The following is a 26,278-nucleotide window of genomic DNA, read 5'->3' on the forward strand; positions in this document are numbered from 1 at the left end:
GTTTTTAAGGTCATCTCCGAGGACCCTTGACATTCACACTTGATGCCGAGCGTTTGGCGATGGAACTGTCACTACCTGTTTTAACGACTTCTAAAGGTTTGTCGCGGGCGGGATTCGAACCCCGGCCTTCCGCATGCGGGGCGGACGCTCTAACCTCTCTGCCACCGCGGCGGGTTGTTGGGGGGGGGGGAGGGGGGAGGGGGGGGGTTGTTCATGAAATTGAAACTTATTTTGATAAGTTAATTACCAATCTTGTATTTTTATTTATTTATTTATTTTATTTTTTATTTTTTTTTTGCTGATGATCTTGTTTTATTATCAGAATCAGCTGAAGGTCTCCAATGTTGTGTTGACACTGCTCTCTTTCAAAATAGTGTACAGAATGGAAGTTGTATGTAAACTAACAAAATACAAAAGTTATGGTCTGTTCAACAAAGAAGAAAAAGGTTGTCATGGATTTTATTATAACAATATTATTTTAGATATCATAGATAAAAACAAATATCTTGACATATTTTTACAATCAAATGGTAGTCTAAAATTTGCTTGTGTCGATGATCTTGCAGCATATCAATGTATTTAATATTATATTGCTCCATTATCGTTATATGATAACTCTATCTGTATGACCTTGACCATGTATTTGTATGGAGAGGGCTATATAGGCAACGCCTGTTGTCCAATCCTTTTATGTATTATACATAATAAAATATCATTTAAATTAAATCTTGCAGCTAGAGCTAGAAAAGCTTACTTTGCCCTGCCTTGGCTCAGATCTTTCACCCAAATTGTGGTTAAAACTATATGAATCAATTAATGTTCCAATTTTAATATACTCATCAGAAACGTGGATCTCAGATTTTAATACAAATTTCAACAATTTTGATAAAGCACCATTTAAAAAGATTCAAAATTTCATATTGAAGAACATTCTAGGTGTACACAATAAAACATCTAACTTGGCTGCAAAAGTTGAACTAGGCAAACCCTCTTTACATGTTAAAATATTTCAGCTCGCATTTAATTACGTTATCCAGATTGGAAAATCTGACATATCTTGACCAGGTAAACGGATTTATTCGTAGTCAAAATCAGTGTACCACGAACGGTCTAACAATCAGTGTGAAACACGTCAGACAGCATTTGACCCAATGATAGGTTGTATTGGCAAACTACATGTAGATCGTTATAACGACCAGAGAATTTGCGAAATGCTGACTTTAAGCAAGACTATTGAAACCCCTGTACCATCAACTTGTTTGTTAGTAACTTGCCTCGATTTAAAAACTGACCATATGCAGAACAAGCTCTTCCGTATCGAATCAGTTGAGAGATATCAACAGCATGTGCAGGTGATAATGGAATATTGCTACATAAATATGGGAAGTTGACGATAGAGAAGCTGAAATCATCCCGTTTGTCATAAAATTGAGTTGTTAGTTTGCCGTTAATATCTATTTTCAAATAAAATACTGTAAGCGGTTTTAATTTCGTGGTGCTAACAGTTCTCGGTTTTTCATATTGGTCTAATTGCGGTGGTTTCATTTTCGCGGAATTCAAATTTTATTTGATTACTAGTAGCTGTTCACACTTGCAAAATGATTACGGGTGTTTTAATTTGGTGGAAAAAATCCCCGACTGCGAACATAGCGAAATTAAAACCACCGCAATCATTTTCCCATTTACAGTATCTAAGTATGAAGTGGACGACTCTGTGGTGTCTTTTATTTCGAGCTCGCTTGTGCTTTAGTGTCACTGAATAAAGAATTGAACTGAATATATGAATGATATATTACTACAGCACAAAATCATACGATTCAGTGGCAGAAGAACTCTAAGCGTTTCATTCAGAGAAGGATACATATATCTTCTCTAGCTGTTTACTTTCTTTCTATTTTAGAGTTGAGATGATCTTCACCGAATGATAAGGGAACGGAGGTACATTCTAGAAACAGACTTCCAAGGGAAATCTCAAGACTCAATATGATAGCTCTCGGCTAGTGGTTAGGGCGCTATATACCGGGATACCCGGGTTCGATTTTTATCCCGGGGCCACGTCAACCCTCCTTATAGACTGTTTTTGTTTCTTCTTTTTCAACTTCGGAGTTGAACTCAAACTTGATTGTTGGGTAAACTATGTGGGTTTTGGTTTTGTTTGTTTTCTTTAGTGTTTTATCTACTTTTTAGCTCACCTGAGCCGAAGCTTTTCTCATCGAAATATGTTCGTTGTCTGTCGCCGTCGGCCTGCGTCGTTGTAAACCTTTCGCATTTTCATTTTCTTCACTAGAACCACTGGGTCAATTTCAACCAAACTTAACACAAAGCATCCTTGGGTAAAGGGGATTCAAGTCGGTTTTTCTCCTTCAAAGGGGAGATAAAAGGGGAGATAATCACAGAAATGCAAAAATAGGACGAGTGATTTAAAAATCTTCTCAAGAACCACTGTGCCAAAGAGCTGAAATTCATATGAACGCTTCCTGACATAGTGCAGATTCAGGTTTATTGAAAGCATCCCCCGGCTGGGGGGGGGGGGGGGGGGTAGGATGGGGCGGCCATAATAGGGGATTTGATCAAAGTTTTACATAGAAATATATAGGGAAAATCTTTTAAAATCTTCTCAAGAACCACTGCACCAGAAAAGTTCATATTTATATGAAACCTTCTTTACATAGTGCAGATTCAAGTTTTTAAAACCATGGCCCCGAGGGTAGGGTTGGACCTCAAAAGGAAATCAAAGATTTACATAGAATATATCGGGAAAATCTTTTAAAATCTTCTTCTTAAGAACCACTGAGCCACACAAGTTTACATTTACATGAAAACCTGATATAGGCCTAATGCAAAATTAACTCGTTATAACGAGTTAGTCTCTCGTAATAACGATTTAATATCTCGTTATAACGAGTCAATTATCTCGTTATAACGCGTTAATATCTCGTTATAACGAGTCAGTATCTCGCTATAACGAGTTAGTATCTCGTAATAACGAGTTCATTACCTCGTTATAACGAGTTAGTATCTCGTTATATCGAGTTGATTATCTCGTTATAACGAGTTAGTTATCTCGTTATAACGAGATAATTAACTCGTTATAACGAGATATCAAATCGTTATAAAGAATTAAGTTATCTCGTTATAACGAGTTAAATATCTTGTTATAACGAGTTAAGTATCTCGTTATAACGAATTAGTATTTATGGAGGGCCTGTACTTTCCAAATCTCGACAAACTAATTAGAAATTATTTAAATCAGCCAATATAAAGTCCATAAAATCCCTGGCTTGCATATGATTATTTCAAAATGACTATTATGCAAGATTTTGTTCGTCGTAAAGATGACAAGAAAATTTAGTTATTGCTTCGAACAAATTAGCAGGCGACGATTCATTTTTTTTTTCTAATCAACAAAAATACCTACTTTCCCTTGTCAAGAATAAATGTAAATTGTGTCGTTTTAATAACTAGTCGAATAAATACAACAATGGTTCAAATGGCAAAAAGTTTTAGCTAATTTGATATTTGAGCACAAATCAGCCAGCCTAGATGCTGATGATTCTTTTGAAAGTATAGATATATTTATACAGCTTATGCAATCCTGTTAGTACAAGAACTAGAGTCCCCTCCCCCTTTTTAACAGTGTTCATTTACCGTTATTTTCTACATTAAAAAACTGTCTTTGCAATCCAAAGTGAGATAGTTTGGGTTATTCCCCCTTTTATTTCCTTTTTTAGCTCACCTGAGCCAAAAGCTCAAGTGAGCTTTTCTGATCGAAATTTGTCCGTTGTCTGTCGTCGTCGTAAACTTTTCACATTTTCATCTTCTTCTCAAAAACCGCTGGGTCAATTTCAACCAAACTTGCCACAAAGCATCCTTGTGTGAAGGGCTTTCAAGTTTATTCAAATGAAGTGCCATGTCCCTTTCAAAGGGTAGATAATCACAAAAATGCAAAAATGGGGTGGGGTCATTTAAAAATCTTCTTCTCAAGAACCACTGAGCCAGAAAAGCTGAGATATACATGAAAGCTTCTTGACATAATGCAGATTCAAGTTTGTTCAAATCATGGCCTCTGGGGGTTGGATGGGGCCACAACAGGGGATAAAAGTTTTACATACAAATATAGGAAAAAACTTTTAAAATCTTCTTCTCAAGAACCACTAAGCCAGAAGAGCTGATTTTTACATGAAAGCTTTCTGACATAGTGCAGATTCAAGTTTGTTAAAATCATGGCCCCCAGGGGTAGGATGGGGTCACAAGGGAGGATCAAAGTTTTTGATACAAATATAATGGGGAAATCTTTAAATATGAACCAAGGTGAGCGATGTGGCCCTTGGACCGCCTGTTTCAAAGTAGTATCGAGTGTTAATGATGTAGGCTTGAACAAGTAGAAGTAACGAACGCTGACGGTCACACAGCCGTGAACCTTATATCTTGATCAGGTAAACAAGTAATCCGTGGTTAAAATTACTATCTAAAGAACACCGTGTACAATGCCACATGCGGGGACCGTGATCGGTGTAGCGCGGGGATGTGAATTCGAAGCGAAGAAAGTAGGTCAATAAGTCATACATGCCAACTTTCCCGATTTGTGCGGGATTCTCCCGATTTGAAGCAGTTGAAAAGGCAAATCCCGATATCCCGATCGGGATTGCAAAAATACCCCGAAATCCCGATTTTCTAAAAATATCTCCCATTTTACGACAACAAACCCCCATTTCCAACCGGAATTTGAAATCCCGCGTCATTTCTGAACTGGTCAATCAGAAATCGGGACAATAGTCAGCCATTGCTGTTTACCTGTGTCGCATGGTATCGGGGTGGTGTAATTTACCTGGCCTGGTCTGCCTGTGTCGGGGTGCTTATTGGACAGTGCGAAGCATGTTTTGATAGTAATTAATCGAGAAGACGGATTTCAAATTGACATATCCTTTGCACAAACGTGAATGACAACGATGATAGTGTCACCACCAAACAATCGGACATTCCCGATTTTTGCCTCTCGCTGACAGCATCCAAAATATGCAATAAGGTACGTCAAATATATATTTTTTTCCAACTATAATAATATAGGCTATCCGAATCTATCTGTCTATAGCGATGTATTATATAGTCTATATAGTGTAGTGTTCAATAGACTTTGTGATGCGTAATTGGCACAAGTCTGTACTGAATTTTATATTAGCAAGTAGCCTTAATTTACAAGTAAAAACGTATATTTTGATGTGTTTTTCCTGGTAATTATTTCAGATGTCATGGGTGCAAAGCTTTTGTTCGCAAACTTCATAGCAGGGCAGATCACTCCTTTTCTGGTTGCAATGCAGATTGTTCCACCAGACTCTGCAAGCCCATGTTTACAGACAAGCAAGATCGCCTTTGTAGTCGTACCTAAATGCATGTGCTTTCATTTAAATTTTGATATATAGACCAGCCAATGTTTATATGGTGTAAAAGGATTTGATAATATGTATGTGACTTGTTGGAGAGGATTTTTTGCTGAATAGATGATTTTAATAAAATATTTATGCATATCTTTCGAAGTGTTTTTTTTTTTTGGATAGTTTTGTTAAAGTTAATGGTCAAACACACTTGATGTGTTAATATATGATACTTGTACAATGATTAGATTGATATTTTATTTGAAAAGACAAATATTTATTTTCATGGTAAAATGTCGTGAATTTTGAGCTTTGAAAAAAGGTCGTCGCGCGCAAAATCCCCCATGGGGATATTTAAAAGTTGGCATGTATGATAAGTATTCAAAGACTGATTGTGTTTAATCAAAATAAATCTAGATAGCCAAAAGTATTGCACGGAAGACAGTGGTTATTGGCAAGCTAGCACTAGCAACTGGGGAGTTTAGAACTCTTTGGAAATACCCAAACACTTCGACAATATACAAGTAGGGTAGGCGCCGGGTATATTTTTCGGTGTATTTAATGAGAAATCTCCACTCCTACTGCATAAACTCCAAAGTTTTTTTGACCAGAAACATTACCTTTGAATGGGACTCAATATTCGACTGAAAAAACCAACACAAAATCATGATATGCCGAGTATTTGACTGAAAACCCTGTGTGGCGTAGGGGGGTGAAAATCTTGTGGTGTAGGGGCACCGAGACTCGCAAAGTTTCTTACCAAAATCCTCATCTTGAACACAGTGAATATATAAATATCAAATTCAAACTTGTTCAAAGTTACTCTGATATTCGTACGATAAACCGATAATGATGTGTGTGACTTTCTATGCCATTAAATTTTCATTAAAAACATTTTCTAAAATACCACAATACCAGATTATTAAGACAGTTTCATATTTCAATATGTGAATGGCGTCGATTCGAATATTAGCTCGTAGTTTGTTCTGTTTTGGATATAGATACTAATGTCAAAACTTTTTTGCTTCGCCCTCAAATACGGTCACGCCGTAAAACATATTAAATACTAATAAATTTATAAGTATTGTGTGTCCCTGCAGTTTGGGTGGTTGCATGGTGTCTAATAATCGGCCTTTAAAATAGGCAATAAATGAAGGCAGCAATAAGCATTTGTGCCCACTACGTGTGGACGATAGTATGTTTTGCGTCTCACTGTGCGTAAGAGTTCCACAACGGGAAAGAACTATTGGGCAACTCGGAAATTGCGTATTATCTCGTTATAACGAGATAATGAACTCGTTATAACGAGATACTAACTCGTTATAACGAGATAATTAACCAGTTAACTCGTTATAACGAGATAATTTACTCGTTATAACGAGATACTAACTCGTTATAACGAGATAATTATCTCGTTATATAACGAGATAATTATCTCGTTATATAACGAGATAACTGTAATAACTCGTTATAACGAGATAATTAACTCGTTATAACGAGATAGTAACTCGTTGTAACGAGATAGTAACTCGTTGTAACGAGTTAGATTTTTTTTTTTTTACTTTTCAAAAATGAGCCTATCGGGCTTTCGTAATTATTCTATTTTTGTATTTTGGGATTTGTTTGTTTGTTGTTGATTTTTTTTTATTTCCCTTTTAATTCTGCAAGCCTGGATCAACCCAATGTGTGTACTATATACATGTATAACTATTTTCATCATTCATTCTCTCCCAGTCTTTGTAATATGGTCAGAGAATTGAGATCGGGATCGCACTACTTCTTATTCATTCTACTTTTATTTTCTTGGTAAGCAAAGGTAAACAAACTTGAAAGTTGAGACCAGACACGCACGTATTTTTGAAAGGAAATATGTAATTGGATAGAAGATATTGTTACATAGTTCTGCTATTCTTTAAACTTTTGTATACATGAAGAGAAGGAACTATGTGGGTTTTTTTCTTACTGTAAATTTTTATATTCCAAGATGGCGGACGAAATGGAAGTTGAAAGAGAACCAGACAGAGAGAGTGCCAAAAAAGCAGACAAAATGTTCACCCTCAAGAAATGGAATCTTGTTGCTATGTGGAGCTGGGATGTAGAATGTGACACATGCGCCATTTGTCGTGTTCAAGTGATGGGTAATGTTTTCAGCAGTCAGAAAATATTGTTCCCTGAGGACGACAGTCTTGCCAAAAACCCAGATTATCCCCACGACGGTCGTGCTAATTGCACCAGTTATTCGCACGACGGCCGTGCCGATAACCAAGATTATCCGTACGACAGTTGTGCTAATACGTGACTTTCGAGATATGGATCCACTCTGGCTTTTATCGCGCGTTGAATGTAATTGGTAGGGCATGTCACTTCCGGATTTCAATAACAACTAAGTAAACAAGCATGGAATAGTTCAATTTGGAACTTTTGGGATGTGCCGGAAAGACCGATTATATTTGACGTTTATACACCACGGTCACGTGATAATAACCAATTTTAGGGCAAAGTTTACATCAGTATGAATGGATTTTGCTAACAGACGGTCCGTAAAGAGCTATGCTCAGTCCTACGATGACGATCCAAATCGCTGTTGGTTCTTAGTACCTGGGTGTAAATTAGATGGAAGGGAAAAGTTGCATTTAGATGCTTATCATTGGATGCAAGGCGCGAAGTTTTACTGATATTCTCAAGATGTTCCCTAGATTCTTTTTTTTTCTAAGATAGCATTTAAATGCAGGAATTTGATAGCGATTGAAATATCCCATGCTTGTTTACATAGTTGTTTTTGTGATCCGGAAGCCACTGTTGAAGTGACATGCCCTACAAATTACGTTCAACGCTCGATAAAAGTCAGAGTGGATACATATCTCGAAAGTCCCTTATTGTTATCAAATTCCTGCATTATAATGATATTTTTCAAAGAAATGAATTGCTACAACCATTTATAGGAAATACATTTTGATTAAATTATGCGAGTTAGCGGGAAAAACAAATTTAGGGAATATCTTAATACTGGTAAAACTTCACACCTTCCATTCAAGGATACGCGTCTAGATGCGCATTTTTCCTTCAATCTAATTTACACTTAGGTACTAAGCACCAATAACGACTTTTTGGATCATCATCGTTGGACTGCGCATAGCTCATTATGGACCGTCTGCTTATGAAACACCAGTTGCGCATTACCCATCTTTATCAAATAAAATTTCTCTCATGCGCTCGTAGGGTGCTAAAAAAAATCCGGAAACCCGACAACATTTTAGATACTCCCGTCAGTAACAAATTCCGTACAGTGTCAATTCTCCGGGACTACTATTGGAGTTGTAGCGTAACGGAATATACTGAGCTAACCGGAGCTTGCATCAGTAAAATGTTTTAACAAACGTTTGGATGATACAGACACGTGCAATCAAATAGCGCCATACATACAGTTTGGTTTAAGTAATGGCGGCCCCCATATCTAGCCCGTGTTGTCACCTTTGCCACGACATTTTGTCTAAAAAACAAAGATGGGCGATTTTAGGATAATCGATAATGTACCTCACCCAAATGATGATTAAGGACGGTATGTGCTGGAAAAAACTGAACAAACTCGGCAAAATTGAGTACCATATCAAAACAAAAGTAGAAACACTGAAATCCGAATGGCATATTTTGATACGCAATTTACGCCTTGATTAAATACAAAGATGACATAGGCTTACAGCAATTATGCACACTTATATAAAAAAAACAATTTTGTTGTGTTCATCTGTCAACTCCATTTTGTAAACATACACATGTAACAGAAATTATAATGTGTTGTCTGATTCACTGGGTTTTGACACAATCTGAGCAAACTGGTATATATAGTATACAGAGCTGTTTACTTGTACGGATTGTCCGTATTTTCCACGGATTTTAAAGTCAAAATACGCTCTATGGATTCATGTTAAGAATCTACGATTTTCCACGAATCTGAAAAAAAATCAGTTTCCGATCAGTATGATAAAAAATAAAAACACCTTGTCAATTGAATTAAACTGGTTCCCCGCTGATTAGTCCGAGGAGAGAAGCGAGGTCAATAGGGAACCAGTTTATTCAATTGAAGTTGCCATTGTTTAAAATGCACCATTGATACTGATTTATGTCAAACTTTTAAAAAAGCATGAATGGCGAATGTCAGATTGACGAGAATGCAAACGAAACATCCAAACCCATTCAGAGGTTCAAAACAAGAAGAAAATATGCCCTAATTTTAAGGACTCATACAGAGTGCTTTGGCCATGCCTCCAACAATCGAAGAAAGATCACATGGTGTTTTGTAGTGTGTGCAACATGGACTTCAGCTGCGGTCACGGAAGCATAAATGACTGCTACAGACACGTTCAGTGTAAACAACATAAATACCTATCGAAGCTGAAAGTGTCTAATAAGTCAATGACAAGATTCATGGATATTTCTAACATTAATTCAATATGGAGTATTTATTTTCATTCCATTTTTTATCAAGTTCAAATTGTTTTGAAATTAAGGGATAAATGGTATGGATGTAGGGAATATAATTTAAACGAAATTTATTGAACAAAGAGCAAGATCAAAATTATTACAACCGGCAACCTTCTACAAGGAGATAACCTCGTGGACTCTATAAAAAATTATTTTATCAAAATGCTGTGGTATTTTATAAAATATGACAGATTTAAAGAATGATGGAAAACCATGATAATTACACATTGCAAAATACGAAAACAACAGTAAACAGCAACATCCTATTTATATATACAAGGAGTTGTTCATATAAAAAAGGGTTTAACAACCCGCGTAGCAATTTTTGCTATATTCGACTTTTATATTGACAAAGTGCTCAAAATACTGACAACTTGGTTCTAGAATACTGACATCAGTTGGACGGGGTAAACAGGTCTGAGTATATAATATATAAATATACCAATTTACACAGATTGTGTCAAACCCTGTGTTTTAGTGATGGTATATTCCCTCCAATATGCTTTTACTGTGCAGATGACACAGTTGAGCTAATTGAAGGGGCTTATCTCACTTGTGAAAGCTGTAGGGCTAATCACCAGTTGCCACACAAAAGATTGATTGATGTTTTCCGCCACACTCAACAATTTTTCATTTATCTGGTGGCGCCCAGTTCTTATTGGTGGGAGAGAGAACCCAGATACAATGTACCTGGGAAGAGACCACCGACCTTCCAAAAGTAAACTGGGAAACTTTCTCACTTACCAGCGCGAGCAGGATTCGAACCCACGCCGACAGAGGTGAGAGGCCGTGTGATTTTGAGCGCGATGCTCTAACCACTCGGCCACGGAGGCCCCTCACACAAAAGAATGAATGTAGAAAATGCAAGGCAAAAAAAGAAGAGAAGGAAATAATGTTCTTGATTTCTTTGTTCAATGTTTATTGAGCACTGGATTAAAAAATGGGAGTTTTGAATGAAATTTAAAAAACAAAATCCCTCATCTGTTTTTATGAGGTAAAATGGGGGGAAAAAGGCCTCCCTCTCTCATTTATTTTTGACAAAACTGGCCTGAGAACCAAGTAATTAATTTCTTTATTTTTTTTGCCTAATCAACAAAATTTAATTTTTTGATGGATATGCAAGACTTATAAAACCACTTAACTTTATCTCATGACATACCCCACCAACATTAGATTAACCAATTTGAAGATCACTCTGTAGTTTGTCTAAATGTGAGCTTTTAACCATTCTTTATACTCTTTTAGATGCCTGTTTGAGATGTCAGTCAGAGAACAAGCAAGATGACTGTGTGGGTACGTAATATACAGAGCTGTCCTTAAGTAGACAGCATTATAAGATGTCTGTGTGGGTACGTAATATACAGAGCTGTCCTTAAGTAGACAGTAATATAAGATGACTGTGTGGATATGTAATATACAGAGCTGTCCTTAAGTAGACAGTAATATAAGATATCTGTGTGGATATGTAATATACAGAGCTGTCCTTAAGTAGACAGTATTATAAGATGTCTGTGTGGGTACGTAATATACAGAGCTGTCCTTAAGTAGACAGTATTATAAGATGACTGTGTGGGTATGTAATATACAGAGCTGTCCTTAAGTAAACAGTAATATAAAATGACTGTGTGGATATGTAATATATAGAGCTGTCCTTAAGTAGACAGTAATATAAGATGTTTTTGTGGGTATGTAATATACAGAGCTGTCCTTAAGTAGACAGTAATAAAAGATGACTGTATGGGTATGTAATATACAGAGCTGTCCTTAAGTAGACAGTAATATAAGATGACTGTATGGGTATGTAATATATAGAGCTGTCTGTAACTAGACAGTAATATAAGATGACTGTGTGGGTATGTAATATACAGAGCTGTCCTTAAGTAGACAGTAGTACATGTACTTGAATCATTATAGGTCCATTACAATCTTTGTGTCACCAACAGAATGTTCGTGTAGCTAGGAACTGACAACAAAATTGGTTGGGGGTCACTGCTGTAGTTGATGGTCATGTGACTTTGATCTTTTATCCATCTATCAACTTTAACACTGCTCGTAACTATTGAACTATTAGTGATACCACTTCGTTATGTAGTATGTGTAAGTCTTTTGACAAAGCATTTCCAATGGTATTTGTTATAAAAGTTGTAACCACTGTATAGGCTGTGCTATTTCCACAGGTATAAATTGTGTTTCACAAACATATCTTAGTTTTGACTTATTAGTTATTACATGTGATAGTAAGTTATAATGTAAATCATTATGTACCAACGAAGCTAGCAAAGCAGCATGGTGATATTTTTGTTATGGATTGGTTAAATGTAAACAATATTTCAGTTAATTTGTTCACAGGTAATAAAATATTATTAATTAAATCAGGGTTTAATCCAGGTTATTGATGCAGGGCTTGAAACTAACTTTTCAGTCAGCCAGTCAGGCCGAACTAATGGACGTTTTCTATGATCAGTCTGCAGAGAAATCAATCAGTCCACCACTTAAATTGAAACTTAAAGTAAATCTTTAGATAAAATGGACTATGCAAGACATTTATTGTTTTGATTTACGAACTGTTCAAGGAACAAAAAAACATCAACTGTTTCTCTTGGTCATACTGCAACCAATTCCAACCATTTAGCCATTTACCCTAAAAACTTCTTGGCCATTTCTCCTTTTCGTAAACCCTATCACACTATTTCTTGCTTTCATTGGAATTTTTCCATTTTGATGAATTTTGTGGCAGGATGAGGCCAACACCTTTTATGTATTTCATAGACCGGCAGTGATAGCTCAGCACTGTGGCAGAATATTCACTTCGTAAGTGGGAAGTTGTGAGTTCGAGCCACGTTCTAGCCATGGCCGCGTCAAACCTAAGACATAAATATAAGTCACTGTGGTGGTTGCTCCTTTGCCAAACGCTCGGTATTTTAAAGTATTAGCATCACAGGTCTTTCAAATATGACCTTAAATGGAGATCCCGTGTCACAGACGTAAAACAATGAAACATATTTCATAAAGCCACATGGCGCCATGATTTCAATTTTGTTTTTGTTTCAGTAGCCCTAAAATTAATAATGTTATTACCGCCTATATTGCAAAACACTTTAATGACACAGACTGACTGTTTCTATTCATAAGATTTGAGACTTTCCAGAAAACAGAATTAGTAAATCAAGACAAATTTTAAAAGTCGATCTTTCTGGCTTTAGATTTTGGGTTTTAAAAACATTTTAACATAAGTCGATCTTTCTGGCTTTAGATTTTGGGTTTTAAAAACATTTTAACATTTCACAGAGAGAATTTTTTCTAACTTTAAAATAAATCTATCAGTCTGAATTTGTAGATTCGGACTGATGGTTAAACAAGTGAATGTGTCCGCCATGATTTCTATCAGTCACGGACTGACAGACATACGTTAGTTTCGAGCCCTGTCACTACCCACTTTATTATTCTCTTTAGAAAAGTAGACTAGCAAAGCCTACATGATGTAGGCCATGCCTGTCTACTTCTCTAAAGAAAATACCCACTTTATATGTAAGAGGAATATTTGAGGATGTAAGAGTGAGCTCCCAGGGGTGGGTGGGTGACTTCTCTTTCTCAGAATACAATATCTCAGAAGATCAATGTAAATTACTGATTACTTTTTATATTATTGGAGTTTGATGATAATGGAATATGAAAGTAGTACAGTAAAACTCGAATATAGCGAACACGGATATAGCGAACTTACGGCTATAGCAAAGTGAAAACGATTTCCCCGGCAAATTCTTTATATATTCTATATAAAAATCTGCGTCTATAACGAACACGGATATAGCGAATTTACGGATATAACGAAGTAAATTCCTATTCCCCTTGAAAATGAACGTAAAAATTACCTTTTATAACGAATTTATTTTTTCATTTTAAACTTTATGTGATTTTTAACAATCGTTTTCCATTGACATAAAGGATCAACACTTATTACAAAATTTCTGTTTATATTTTTTTCAAAAAAGGTTGTTAACGCAAAACAATACTTACACATACGTTTAGGAAATATATTGTCGGTATTGTTTACTATTCTCGTTAATTAAATTTGAAGTTTCATTGCATTTATTTTATCGTACACTCCTTTATTTGTGTAAAGCAACAAGTAAATGATAATTTGCAATAGACTGTACATGTATGTTTTGCACAAAATTTTGTTAGCATTTCTCTCGCGACATGTTCTTGCATGACTTAATAATCCATCAAGATAAATTATCATATATAAATCAATGTGTATATTTCTTGTATAAACATATTTCTTCTCGAAAATATATAGGCTTCATTTCTCTTAAAGACAATGCAAACGCAAGTATATCGATTGCTGCTTTCTTATAAAACTGATATACATGTAGAACAAATCAGTTTTATAACAAATTCGTTATATTTGAATTATGAATTCGCTATAAAAGTATAGCGAATTACGCTTATAGCGAATTTTTATAGAGGATCCCCAGAAATTCGCTATATCAGAGTTTTACTGTATAAACAATGTATATATAAAAAAGATTTTTGTTAAGTTATATAAATGCTATGTTGAAATGTCTGCAATTAAGGAATTTGAATGGAATTTTTTTTTTCCAGTTGTCTGGGGAGAATGCAATCACTCATTTCACCTATGCTGTATGACTTTGTGGGTGAAACAGAATAAAAGATGTCCACTATGTCAACAAGACTGGGAAGTGCAAAGGATAGGAAAATAAGAAAAGACAGTCTGGACAGAAAATAAGATATGGTCTGGACAAAACATTAGAACTGTCCAGTGAGGATGAAAAAAATTAATGGTTTATAAGTGTAATAGAAAAATAATTTCTCCATCTGTTGATAGAAAATTTTCAAGCTATTCTTGTGTAATTGTAATACATTGTATGAAAAAGTTATTTGTTTACCACTTCTTGGGATTTATTTTGTATTCAAACATTGCATGTGTATTTAAGATTATTCAGAAACAGACAAAAAACAATTTTACAAACTTATTTCTGTTTAGAATAGAACATTAGAATTGAAGAACCATTCTGGTTGTATTTATTGACAGTGGTGTAGTAATTTTGTCACATGTGGAGCTACTGTTTTGGATAAGTCAGTTATTTGGTGAACTTGCTGTTTATCATGTGTATTACTAGAACATTGGGATATAATATTACAGTTAAACTTCACTATCTCAAACATTGATATCTCGAAAATCGTGAATATGTCGAAGTGAGTTGGAAGTCCCAACTACATTTTCTTTATGTAATCTCGAACCCTCTGATATCTGAAATTTTTTCTTGGCACTATCGAGTTCTAAATAACAAGGTTTGACTGTATTGACGATACTGAATTTAGTATGAATATATTCCAAATGATATGAATATATAAATGATTTAAAAGTTTACCGGTAATAGTTTTGTGCCACAAGATTTTCATGCATTTCAATTTTTGGAACAAGAAATTTAATTTCTGTGGACTGAAGATATTTTTTTAATGACTTTAGATACAATTTATGTCAACAATAATCAAAAAATGATTTGAATTAAAGAAAAATGAAAAATTCATACAAAAATATGTGTTGATATGAGAAGAAATGTGTGATACATTTTTTTTATGTGTATGAACATGCAAGTACATTGTTTTCAAGTTTGTACTATAAAATAAAAGACAAATATTTGTAACTTACTTTGTGTCAATTCTTTAAATTTTTTGTAAATTTTTGTGATTTTGAAATTCTAAGGATAGGCATGGCATTGATCACATGATTGAATATGTTGTATCAGAGACTTCACGTCATAATAGTGACTGTTAGGGTGTGATGGGTACATTGTGATGTCACAGTAAGAAGGCTCTCAAACTCCAGCGATTAAGAACAATGCTGAGGTGGGATTTGAGGGATTATCTTTATTTTAGTTGAATTTTTTTGCCAGTTTGATTTTTAATGAAATATTCAAAATAAATGTTCCTTGGAAATCTTATATATTGATAAGCATTGAATATACCAATTAAGTATTTGGTGATAAAAGGCAGTTTTAGTAGTACCAGAGCACACAGTAAATGTTGGTGTAGTTTAACATTGAGGTGAGTGTGATTACTTCATAATCCTATGACTCATTAAGTCCATAAAAATTGTTTATTTAAATGTGTTTTGAACAAAAATTCATTGACACATTTTCTCTTAAGGTATTCAGTGTATAATGACCATATTTCATATCCAGTACTAGTAAATGGATGGTGGGATTTTTGTAATGGTATCATTTGTAAAGGTTTGTCAAATAAAAATAATCCACTGTAGGGATTTTACTGCTTGATTTATTTCACCTAGAATTTTACATTGAAATCTATGGGAAGAGCATGTTTTATTAAAATATTTTTAATAGAAAACAATTTCATACAAATCACTTGGTAGAAAGTTACATTCACTTTTTATAAATGAAATGAAATTATATATATAAATCATTTACTTCACACAGTTTTAGAAAATTACATTTTTCTTATTTTTACAAAATAATTCAGTTATTCTTCAAAAAAAGTCTCGAATGCAAAAAGGTCAGCTTCTAATATACCAGTCAAGTGAATCTCATCTACTTCACTTTTAACTGCAGAACTGTAGCTCTCTGAAAAAATATTTTGACATAACAGTTCTGCAGTTACTTCACTTTCATCTTTATTTACATTTATTTTGATTTAAATCCTTCAAATTTCATTATACATTGAATACCGTAGTAATCATATTTTTACTAGATGTTGAAATCTGAAAAATATCTTGAAAAGGTATCCATTCCCTATAGTCTTGTCAATGTTGTGCTTATCTTTAAATTGTAATCCAGCTTTTAATGTTCTTTTCAACAAAGGCAGGACCATGATTACTCTTATTAATATACAAGCATCCCCAGGTAGTGCAGATGGAAGTTTGTCCAAACCGTGATTCCCAGGGGTAGGAAGAGGCCACAATAGGGGATCAAAGATTTATATGAGAACATGTAGAGAAATATCTTTAAAAGTCTTCTAAAGAATAGCAGGGTCATGATTAGTCATATTCAATATGCAATCATCTTCAAATAGTTCAAATTCAAGTTTGTTCAATCCAGGGGCCCCAGAGGTAGGATGTGGCCACAATAGGAGATCAAAGTATATGGGATTCAAAGCCGGGCCCCCTGAATCTCCATCGAGGTGCTGATTGAGCTATCTGGCCGCTGGCGATCGAACTCGGCTGACCGCTACACGTAGTTTATATTAAAAAACCATAAGATAACAACGCTATAACTTGCGATTATACATGATAAGATTGTTGTAAATTTTATATATGATACTCTGATTAGGCAGAGGAAGACCCCTTTCGATTTTCAGATTTTTTCTCTGTCCATCCGTCAGTATTTCTATGGCACACAATATTACAAGTTTCCTTGGGGAAATTTTCGTCTGTCCACCCGCCCTCCAGGAACCCTTTCGGATTTGTCAGTTTTCTAGTTTTTAAAGGAAATTTTAAATGAGTACAAGTTGTTCTTTCTTAGTACTGTGTACTGTCTACCTTTGATATCAAAATAAATTATAAATGTATATAATTATAAATGTTTAATGCAGACTGTGATATGAAATAATATGAAGTGATATATAGGCATTACAAACTTGTGTGATTTATTATCAACAAGTCATAGTATACGCCAATTTATATCCCCCGTAAACAGTATGTGCAATATTCAACTTCATCCCTCAAAATTCAATTTTATCCACAATTTCCCATTTATTGCATTTTTTTTAAAATAAAAAATATTCGTGATATATGATGTTACGTTGCTAGTATATGCAAACCATTCTACTGAAAAAGTAAACATTTTGATATCGAAATCAATCAGATCCTGCATTACAATTGCGAATATTTGTCAGTTGTTTCCCCTATTTCAAACATAGGTGGCGCAAGACTCGTTTACGTCCTTGTTGACTTCCGGTGTACATAAGATTTATAAGAGAGTGCAAGGTTTTTGTTGTGCAAAGAGGGAGCGGGGGTAGAATTCCCGAGATATGAAGCTTTTAAAAAAATCAATTGGTTCATTGTCATCAAATGTGACAGCGACAACGATCGTTTTAAGTTCTACTCAGCGTCGTGTGCTATAAACTTCAGTCTTCAGTCCGACTTCACAGATATCAGATGACGACTTTGTTGCAGAAAGTATTTACGGGGGATTAAACATTTGATCTGTAGCGTAATATTCTGCATGAATGTTTTATGCTGAAATTTTATCTATCCTCAGTGATACAGTCATCAATGATCTTATAATTCTATGACTCTCACCCCCCCCCCCCCCTTTCTAGACTAGATCTATAACCGAACAGGGGAAATTTGAGTCATCAATATATAAACGAAGTATGGTACAAAATACATTTCAGATGTCATTTAAAAATTAGAGTTAACCAAGGTCGTCAAAATATGAATGAACGCGATTGCTAATAGCACCCCCCCCCCCCCCCCTCCGCCGTCATTCGGTACGACTGTAATGGAGGGATGGCTATATTCAGACTGTAACTGTAAGGCAGTGAATATTCTTAGATCTTGTTTTCCTATTTGATGACTGGATTGTAAATTAATTTCAACATTTTACTTTCATTGTTAATTTTGTTATAATTCAAAAAGTTGCAGTAAAATATTGTTTGAATTTCAGAGAAAACGAGTCTGGATTCTTCAATAGTCAATACGTATGAAATTAATCAAAATATGAGATGAAATTGTTAAACTTTCATAACTTATCAAAGTTTGCATTATCATAGTTATGTTGTTATGTCATGTTTATCAACTGGCCCACGGAAGTACAGTCCAATACGTCAAAGAAATGAATACCAATCCTAGCCTATTTTAACTGTTGACGCAAACCAGAAGAAAAATGCATCTCAAGAGATTAAGATATTTCTGAATTTTTTAGAAATAAAATTTGAATCATATCTACTTTTATCAAAATGAAATGCAAATTCATAAAGCTATAAATTTATCCAAGTGAAGTAAATTACAAATTTCACTATCATATATACAATGTTGTGTTTATAATAAAAGCCACACATAGGCCGATTGTTCATTGTGGTTTTTATTTTAAAAAATCATTGCATTATGTTTTTCAATATTCACTTGTAACTTCGATTTCAATCTGAAGTATGAACATTCAAATTGAAAAGTGTACTACATTTGTTAAGTGATGTATTTTAGTATTAAATCATTCACATCATGAACTGTTATGGTACATATAAACATGATAAATCCTTTTAAATTATACATGAAAGTAAACACGGGTCAAATTACACGTCTGTAGGCCTACATCAGTTTCCTGCAACAACATGGACAAACGTCATTTGGATACAACCATTCCTATACGCAGGATACAGTAGTGCTTTTCACGCAGAGTACAACCAACTCATAGTATATATCAATCATAGTATACAGATGTAGACGTGAATTTAGAAGTTGAAAGCTTGAACTTCCGTCTTAAACTTGCAATCCAAATTGTAATATTCAATTAAAGTGTAGAAACTCGAAAATTTGAATCATTATTGTACAGCTAGCATATGGGGTAGTAAAATTTATTTGACCTGCCAATTTTTATGCTCTCGCTTGCCCTATGGACTAATAAAAAAGTTAATCGCAAACTGTTTACCTATCGTGACGTCATCACCTAAGTGATATAAGTTAAAACACGCAAATAAACTGTTTAATGTGGTATGATATATCATGTACTCTGTATACATGTGCCTTCTCTATCGTGAATTTCATAAAGAGAAGTTATACATATACATTCACTATTACTACACATTTTAACAGCTTAATAATAGAATTTCAGATATATATGGATATATTTAATAATTGATATTCTTAATCCTCGATCGAGAGGGGGGGGGGGTGTCCGCATCTTATTGTTTTAAACATAAGCAATTACAACTTATAAAGAATTATGATGTATTGTATATTATATATTCAACCTAAACTACTGTTTAAGCATGTAAGCTTCACCACGAAGTAGTTTATAATGATAAACGTTCAATGTGTATTGAATGTCTTTATTTAATCGATGTGACAGAGAAAATTCGGTTACAGCTGAAACCCTCAACGTGCTTTCCTTTCCGCCCAGAGAGTCTTGCAATGGGTTTTCTAAGTTCGTCTCTAAGCGCAGTGAGGTCCTACGAACCGTAATCCGCCATCGTTCCTAAATATTCAACAACTTTCTAATCTAAACGTAAGTGCTACACTTATCTGAGACTATTCTTCATAAGAGAAACGGTGACTGGTGAGCATTGTGGTCCGTTGAGAAAGAGAGAGAGAAAACATAACATGAATAAATTCATATCATAAATGGTTTACTTTTTTTCCCCTTCATTTGTTGGGAAAATGCAGAAGGGGATACAAGATACAGTGCCCGATTGTCTGTCTGACGCCCCATGTTGTCAAATGCATTTACGTATACTATACTGTTGAGTCGTCAGCAGCGCGAAGACCTAACACACACACACTCTCTCTCTCTCTCTCTCCGACAAAAAAGTACTGTGTAAAGTATAGCTATAGGGATACCAATAACAGTTTATCAAATACTCTCTTTCGAATTAATTATAAGAAAAAGGTTCTTGAGAGAGAATATTAGTAAGGACATGTCCTCACACCACTTGTCCTCACTAAGATAATATTTTGTATCTACATCTTTCACATGCTATAGGTCCCTTTTATGAGGACGTAATTGTGAGGACATTTTTTTTTTTGGTCCTCGTAACTTCTATCCATTAGTTGAAACTTGTCCTCACTTTACACGTTTCACTGCCCCCCCCCCCCCCCCCCCCCCCCCCCCCCCCCATATTCCCCAGAATATTAACTGAGTAATTAGAGCTTTCTAACTGAGTAGTTAATGCATGTAAAATAGAATTTAGTACGAAGGAATTGTCCTGCATTTAGTATAACATATATATGATGCCCAATTTTAGACATTAAAATGTATTTATTACATGTATTGTAATGTAGTGCAAGCGCACCCGTGAGTATATGTACTCGTATATTAACAATTTCAGCTTCGTTCTTCTTGTTCTTGGTCCTCCTTAAAATTTTGATCGTTCTTTAAATTATGTATCTTTTGTTGGCGGGATAACAACATGTCTGAAAGTGGATGATATTTGTGAAAAGAAACATATAAAAGACGTCGAGTTTCAGTGCAAAGGGGGGGGGTGGGGGGGGGGGGGGATGGGGGCATAGACATGCAGAAAGGGGATGTATTATTTTGAAAAAAATGTTCCCCGTAGAGGTATTGATTTTGGTAAATTTAAACAAAACTTACATGTTTTTATTTTTTAGGTATACATTGGTGGTTATAAAGTACAAATATGTACGAAGATTGAGAAACCAGTCAATAGGCTTATACCTGCGTGTGTGCACCCGAGTTCATTACAGCCTGTACTGCCGTGTACATATTACAAATTTATAGATCTGGAATATTGCAATGTAGAGTAGGGGGATACAAATGTTCTAAATATGCCACGTACATACAATATTAATTTGGTTGATATTTTGAGACAGTATAACATGATACTTACAATACAACTGTATATAGTATGTACAGCGTTACACATGGATTGGAATTTTTATAAATACAACAGCCTACAATGCATATCAATATATACAATGTCAGTGTATACAACAAAATAATGGCACACCTACATGTTTTTTGTGTAATCAATATTTGTACAAATTCTGAATAATCTTGGTTGTGAAATTACTGATTTAGTAATAAATCGTTTACTCAGAAGGATAAGTGATTGTAGTGTTTGAAAAATCGGATGATTATCGGCAGTGACACCATGTTGATGTGTAAGTTAGGTTACGTATATAGTATATTTTGAACTCTGTACAAAATAATGATAGGTAGTTTCAAATGAACCACAACTGTCAAAGAGGAGTCAGAAAGCTTCATGTGAAAGGACTATGAAACTATTAACATGTTTTATTGAAAGCAATATTGGCGCTGAATATAGGAAAAAATTATTTTGTTATAAAAATCGAAGTAAAAGGTTTTATCAAAATTAAGATTTGGGTTTTCTATTGATTATGCAGCATTATTTTGTACGGGGAGACGATGGTGTAGTTTTGCTTCATTCGGAGTATCTAAGTGATAGGTTTTCTAACACAAATATTAATAACAAATGTTTATATATATTGCTTTTTTTTTTGGTCATCATTGAAATCGTTAATCACAATTTTACAACAAAGCCTTTTCCAACATCAAAATGACAGCTAATATTGAATTGTGTAGTAGTATTTTACCTCTTCTAGATCCCGCATTGTAGTATTCAAAATTTCTTACTTTGTTTTGATTTTAAAATCAGGGAACGATTACTGTGTATTCATTTAATATGGAGTCCCAGCTTCTTAATTACATTTGTATTTCATGATTTAGCTGCATGATTGAATTAATTTGAATTCCTAGTATTATAGACGTTATCACGGGGGTGTCGAGTTTCCAGTAACGTTGATAAGTATTAAGATGTTTTGTTTTAATTGAATTAGTCAACGGTGATCATTTTTATTGATTTCTCCTAACCTTATCCAAATTACTGGAGGTGTGAATAGGACTTCATAGAGAGTGTCATAGTCTCCCCCCAGGATAAGCCAGATAAGTTAATCGGGTTCACAGTTCTATCCATATCAGTGCCCCACAGGCGGTGTCATAAAGAGAAAAATTAACAGGTGCCAGATGTCAGGGGGATGTAATTTGTAACTGTGTGAATACAGCAATTAACCTCATTGAACAGCTAAAGCCGGATGTGTACCAGAAAGTAGACCCACTGCTGTTGTAATGACTGTAGGTGTATCTTATACAATGATAAACTGTCCTATCTATCCAGAGACAAGGACAGGTTATATAATAACATGTAAGTTTCTGATTCCTGTATACAGAACGTGTGCTATTTACATTGTGGGATAAATTAACTTTTGTGTGTCTGTTTTTGTTGTTGTTTTTTGGTTTTGTTTTTTGGTGTGATTTATGCCAAAGAAAAAAACATTCAATCAATTCATCTCCATAAGGAATGTTGTCTTTTTTTAATGCAAATCAATATAGGGGGGGGGGGGGCATCGTCGGAAACCCACGGTTGATTACGCTTCGTTCCTCTCTCCATCACCCGTGGGTCCATTCATTCCTACTCGCTCGTTCTCATGAATAAATATTTTAAAATATCGTCCAATCAAAGTAATCGTTATAGTAATGGAACTCTTCTGTTTTTAAAGGTAGCACTAACTTAATTTTGCTACCACAGCAATTGTATACCGAAATTGGGCTGAAGGCCTATTTTTGATTGGACAAATTCGCTTAGGGTTTTCTATGAGCGCTCAATCAAATTGCCTAATTAATTATTCATGAGAACAAGCGAGTAGGAATGAATGGACCCACGGGTGATGGAGAGAGGAACGAAGCGTAATCAACCGTGGGTTTCCGACGATGGGGGGGGGGGGGGGGGGGGTGGGTGGGGGGGTGATGACAGGAGCCCCACCCCTTCCTATTTCTCCTTTCGGTTCCTGTTAGTACTTATAGCTCCCCTTTTTCTTACCCTGTCTACATTTGTCGCAATATGTTGTAATCTATATAATAATACATGTATGGAATTTTATATTCTATCATGGATTTTGATATATTTACGGTTTTACCTGTACCAGAAAGTTTTACAGGACAAAAAGTCACAAAATTGGTAGTACAAAAAGTTAATATCTTACTTTGTGTCGTTTACTCAAAGCACATGCGTGTAGATCGATACTGTAGTGTTTACAATAATAATAGAATGAAAAATCGCAGCAAAAATTGGGCTTATTGTATAAAACCAAAATTGTATGAAAGTGGGCCAGGAACAAGAACAATGTCACTTCTATTTTTTTCCCCAACTGCAATTAAACAGGTTGACCGCCGCGGATATTCATAGTAGTTTCTAGTCAAACAAAAATGACGTAGAGGACGAATATCACCATATCAATATATAAATATATTGATAGTGTTTATAATGTCCATGAACTTAAGTTAGGGAAAATTAGGCCTAAACATTATATATGTAAACTAGCTACTTTGATGTAGGGCCTATGTATATATTTATAAATTTATGTTTAAATCTGTACACCGCCATGCCATTTTCCAACTAGTTTATGTAGACATGTGACATTGATGTGATAAGATATCTGTGTTAGCAATGAAGAGATAATAATAATAATTTCTCTCTCCCCCTCTCTCCTTTTCTGCATTTATTTCCCTTGAAATCACACACATTTGACAAAAAAGAACTTTCTCGGACTCCTCTCAAACTCGTTTCTACGGTCCTGATTATTGCATATGAATCAGTTACTTGACATTAGCTATCATTGATTGTTTGATGATTTGTAAATCGCCTCTATCACGATATAGAATGTAGGTATTTAAACTTAAATATGTGTCAAAGTTGAGTTATGTTATTTTCTTTTAAACCAATCTATAGGTGTTACTTTTTGTTTCTTTTTTAATCATTATCTCTTTTTTAATTCTAAGATTTACTGTAAATTTAGTGTATTTTCCTCCAGATCATGTTTTTTCTTTCTTTTTCAGAACTGATAAAATCTTAGATCCGCGAATTTCACCAGAGCGCCTTTTCTCGACCAATCAAGTGTAAGATTTTTAACCAATCGCAAATGCCAATTTCTCTCCAATGATCAAGCTCTTCCAGAAGGAGAGTAACCAATCAACGCTACTCGAGGTAAACACAAAACGTGTAAATACCCAGATTTTGCGCGCTCACCGCATTCTAGTTTCTGACAACACAAAGGAAAAATTCAACATGTCTGGACGTGGTAAAGGTGGAAAATCAAAGGCAAAGGCAAAGTCCCGATCAACAAGGGCAGGATTGCAGTTTCCAGTGGGTAGAATCCATCGTCTGTTGCGAAAAGGAAATTACGCCGAGCGTGTGGGTGCTGGAGCTCCCGTGTATTTGGCTGCTGTTTTGGAGTACCTGGCTGCTGAAGTTTTGGAATTGGCAGGGAACGCCGCCAGAGACAATAAAAAATCCAGGATCATCCCCCGTCACCTGCAGCTGGCTATCCGAAATGACGAGGAATTGAACAAACTCCTGTCTGGTGTTACTATCGCTCAGGGAGGTGTTCTACCCAATATCCAGGCCGTCCTATTGCCAAAGAAATCCGGGTCCGGCAAGGGCAAATCCAGCCAGAGTCAAGAATTTTAGACCACGAGTCTAAATCATGAAGCAACGGCCCTTTTAAGGGCCACCAATTTTTTCGAAAAGATGCCTTCATTTGCAATGAATGAAATTTCAATGTCGCATGTATCATGTTGGCCATTGGGTAGGTTTAGTTTAAAAAGTTATATTTCATTTCCATCTTTAAAATAAGTATTAAGGTATAGGCCTATATCTAGGCTAAAATAGTATGTAGTAAGGCTAAGAATATGTTTGTTTCCCCTTGCCCGGCCGGGTCTAAACAAAGGGGCCTGTGTCAAAAAAAATTAACCCCACAATCGCGCGTTTTTTTGTTTTGTTTTTTATTTCCGGAACAAAAATCGTTCTGAAGTTATGTAGATCTGTTTCTACTAAGTCAAAAATAAGTGTTCTGGTTTTGTTTTCTTTGAAAAGATGTAATGTTTCTATGTGGGTATTCGAAAAGTAAACCAACATTACATTCACACTAACATGTCCAAGAATATGAATTATAAATGCCAGCAGACATGTCATTCCAGTGACCCAACATAAAACCAAGCTCGACCAATACATGACATGCTCTTCTGCTTTGAGCTGCTTTTTCATAGGCGTTTTCAACCAAAAAAAAACAACCCTGCCTGCCTGGTCTGTTTCAAAAGTCAGACCCGGGGGAGGGGAAACAAACATTCCTTTAAATATGGCCTAAACTATGAAACGGGCTTGCTTGGCCTATTGAATGAAGAGTATAGGCCTATTTGATAGTATATTTTTGCACTCGCTAGTCACCTACGCGCGTACGCGTTTAGTTAATGCAGTCTCTACACTTGGGGTTTTGACACAATTTGAACAAACTTGTATAGGCCTATATAGTAAATATTTACTATATATTTATATCAGAATGTGTCAAAACCCTGTGGCCCTATGTAGGACAAAGCACTACCTTCATGACCAGATGTCAAGGGTTTGAACCTCAAATTTCAACTATTTCACTGAAAGGTACATTTCATTGAAAATCCCCAAAAGCTTGTTATGATCACAGGTGCTCGAGTTATGAATTGCCATCTAACCTTATACATATTGACTATTTACATATGTATAAGGTTTGATATACAGGTATTATGACCCAAGCACCTGTGGTTATGATGCCATTCCAGTTTTGAAATTTAGTCAAGAACGAAGTTCTTCTGTGGAAATGGTCACTGCATGGTCTAAAAAAAAATGTAATTGACTTTCAAAGGTCTGCATCAAAT

General features: G+C 35.2%; 2 protein-coding genes across 4 annotated transcripts; both read left to right on the top strand.

The window, feature by feature from the left end:
• Positions 1 to 7,047: 7,047 nt before the first annotated feature.
• On the top strand, positions 7,048 to 15,526 carry LOC125659254 (RING-box protein 2-like). 3 transcript variants are annotated; one of them, XM_048890857.2, is made up of 4 exons: positions 7,048 to 7,178; positions 7,357 to 7,510; positions 11,100 to 11,147; positions 14,460 to 15,526. In XM_048890857.2, exons 2-4 carry the CDS (start codon positions 7,357 to 7,359, stop codon positions 14,576 to 14,578), a joined length of 321 nt encoding a protein of 106 aa, XP_048746814.1. In that variant the 5' UTR covers positions 7,048 to 7,178; the 3' UTR covers positions 14,579 to 15,526. The 3 variants fall into 3 exon arrangements, with proteins under 3 accessions (XP_048746814.1, XP_048746816.1, XP_056006111.1); XM_048890859.2 differs by having other exon boundaries at positions 7,135 to 7,243; XM_056150136.1 differs by having other exon boundaries at positions 7,136 to 7,188.
• Positions 15,527 to 24,283: 8,757 nt separating this feature from the next.
• LOC125658906 (histone H2A-like) lies at positions 24,284 to 25,140 on the top strand. The gene has a single exon (XM_056150137.1). It carries the CDS (start codon positions 24,528 to 24,530, stop codon positions 25,056 to 25,058), a length of 531 nt encoding a protein of 176 aa, XP_056006112.1. The 5' UTR covers positions 24,284 to 24,527; the 3' UTR covers positions 25,059 to 25,140.
• Positions 25,141 to 26,278: the final 1,138 nt, after the last annotated feature.

This window comes from Ostrea edulis, chromosome 9 (genome assembly GCF_947568905.1).
Source record: "Ostrea edulis chromosome 9, xbOstEdul1.1, whole genome shotgun sequence".
Taxonomy (NCBI): Eukaryota; Metazoa; Mollusca; class Bivalvia; order Ostreida; family Ostreidae; genus Ostrea; species Ostrea edulis.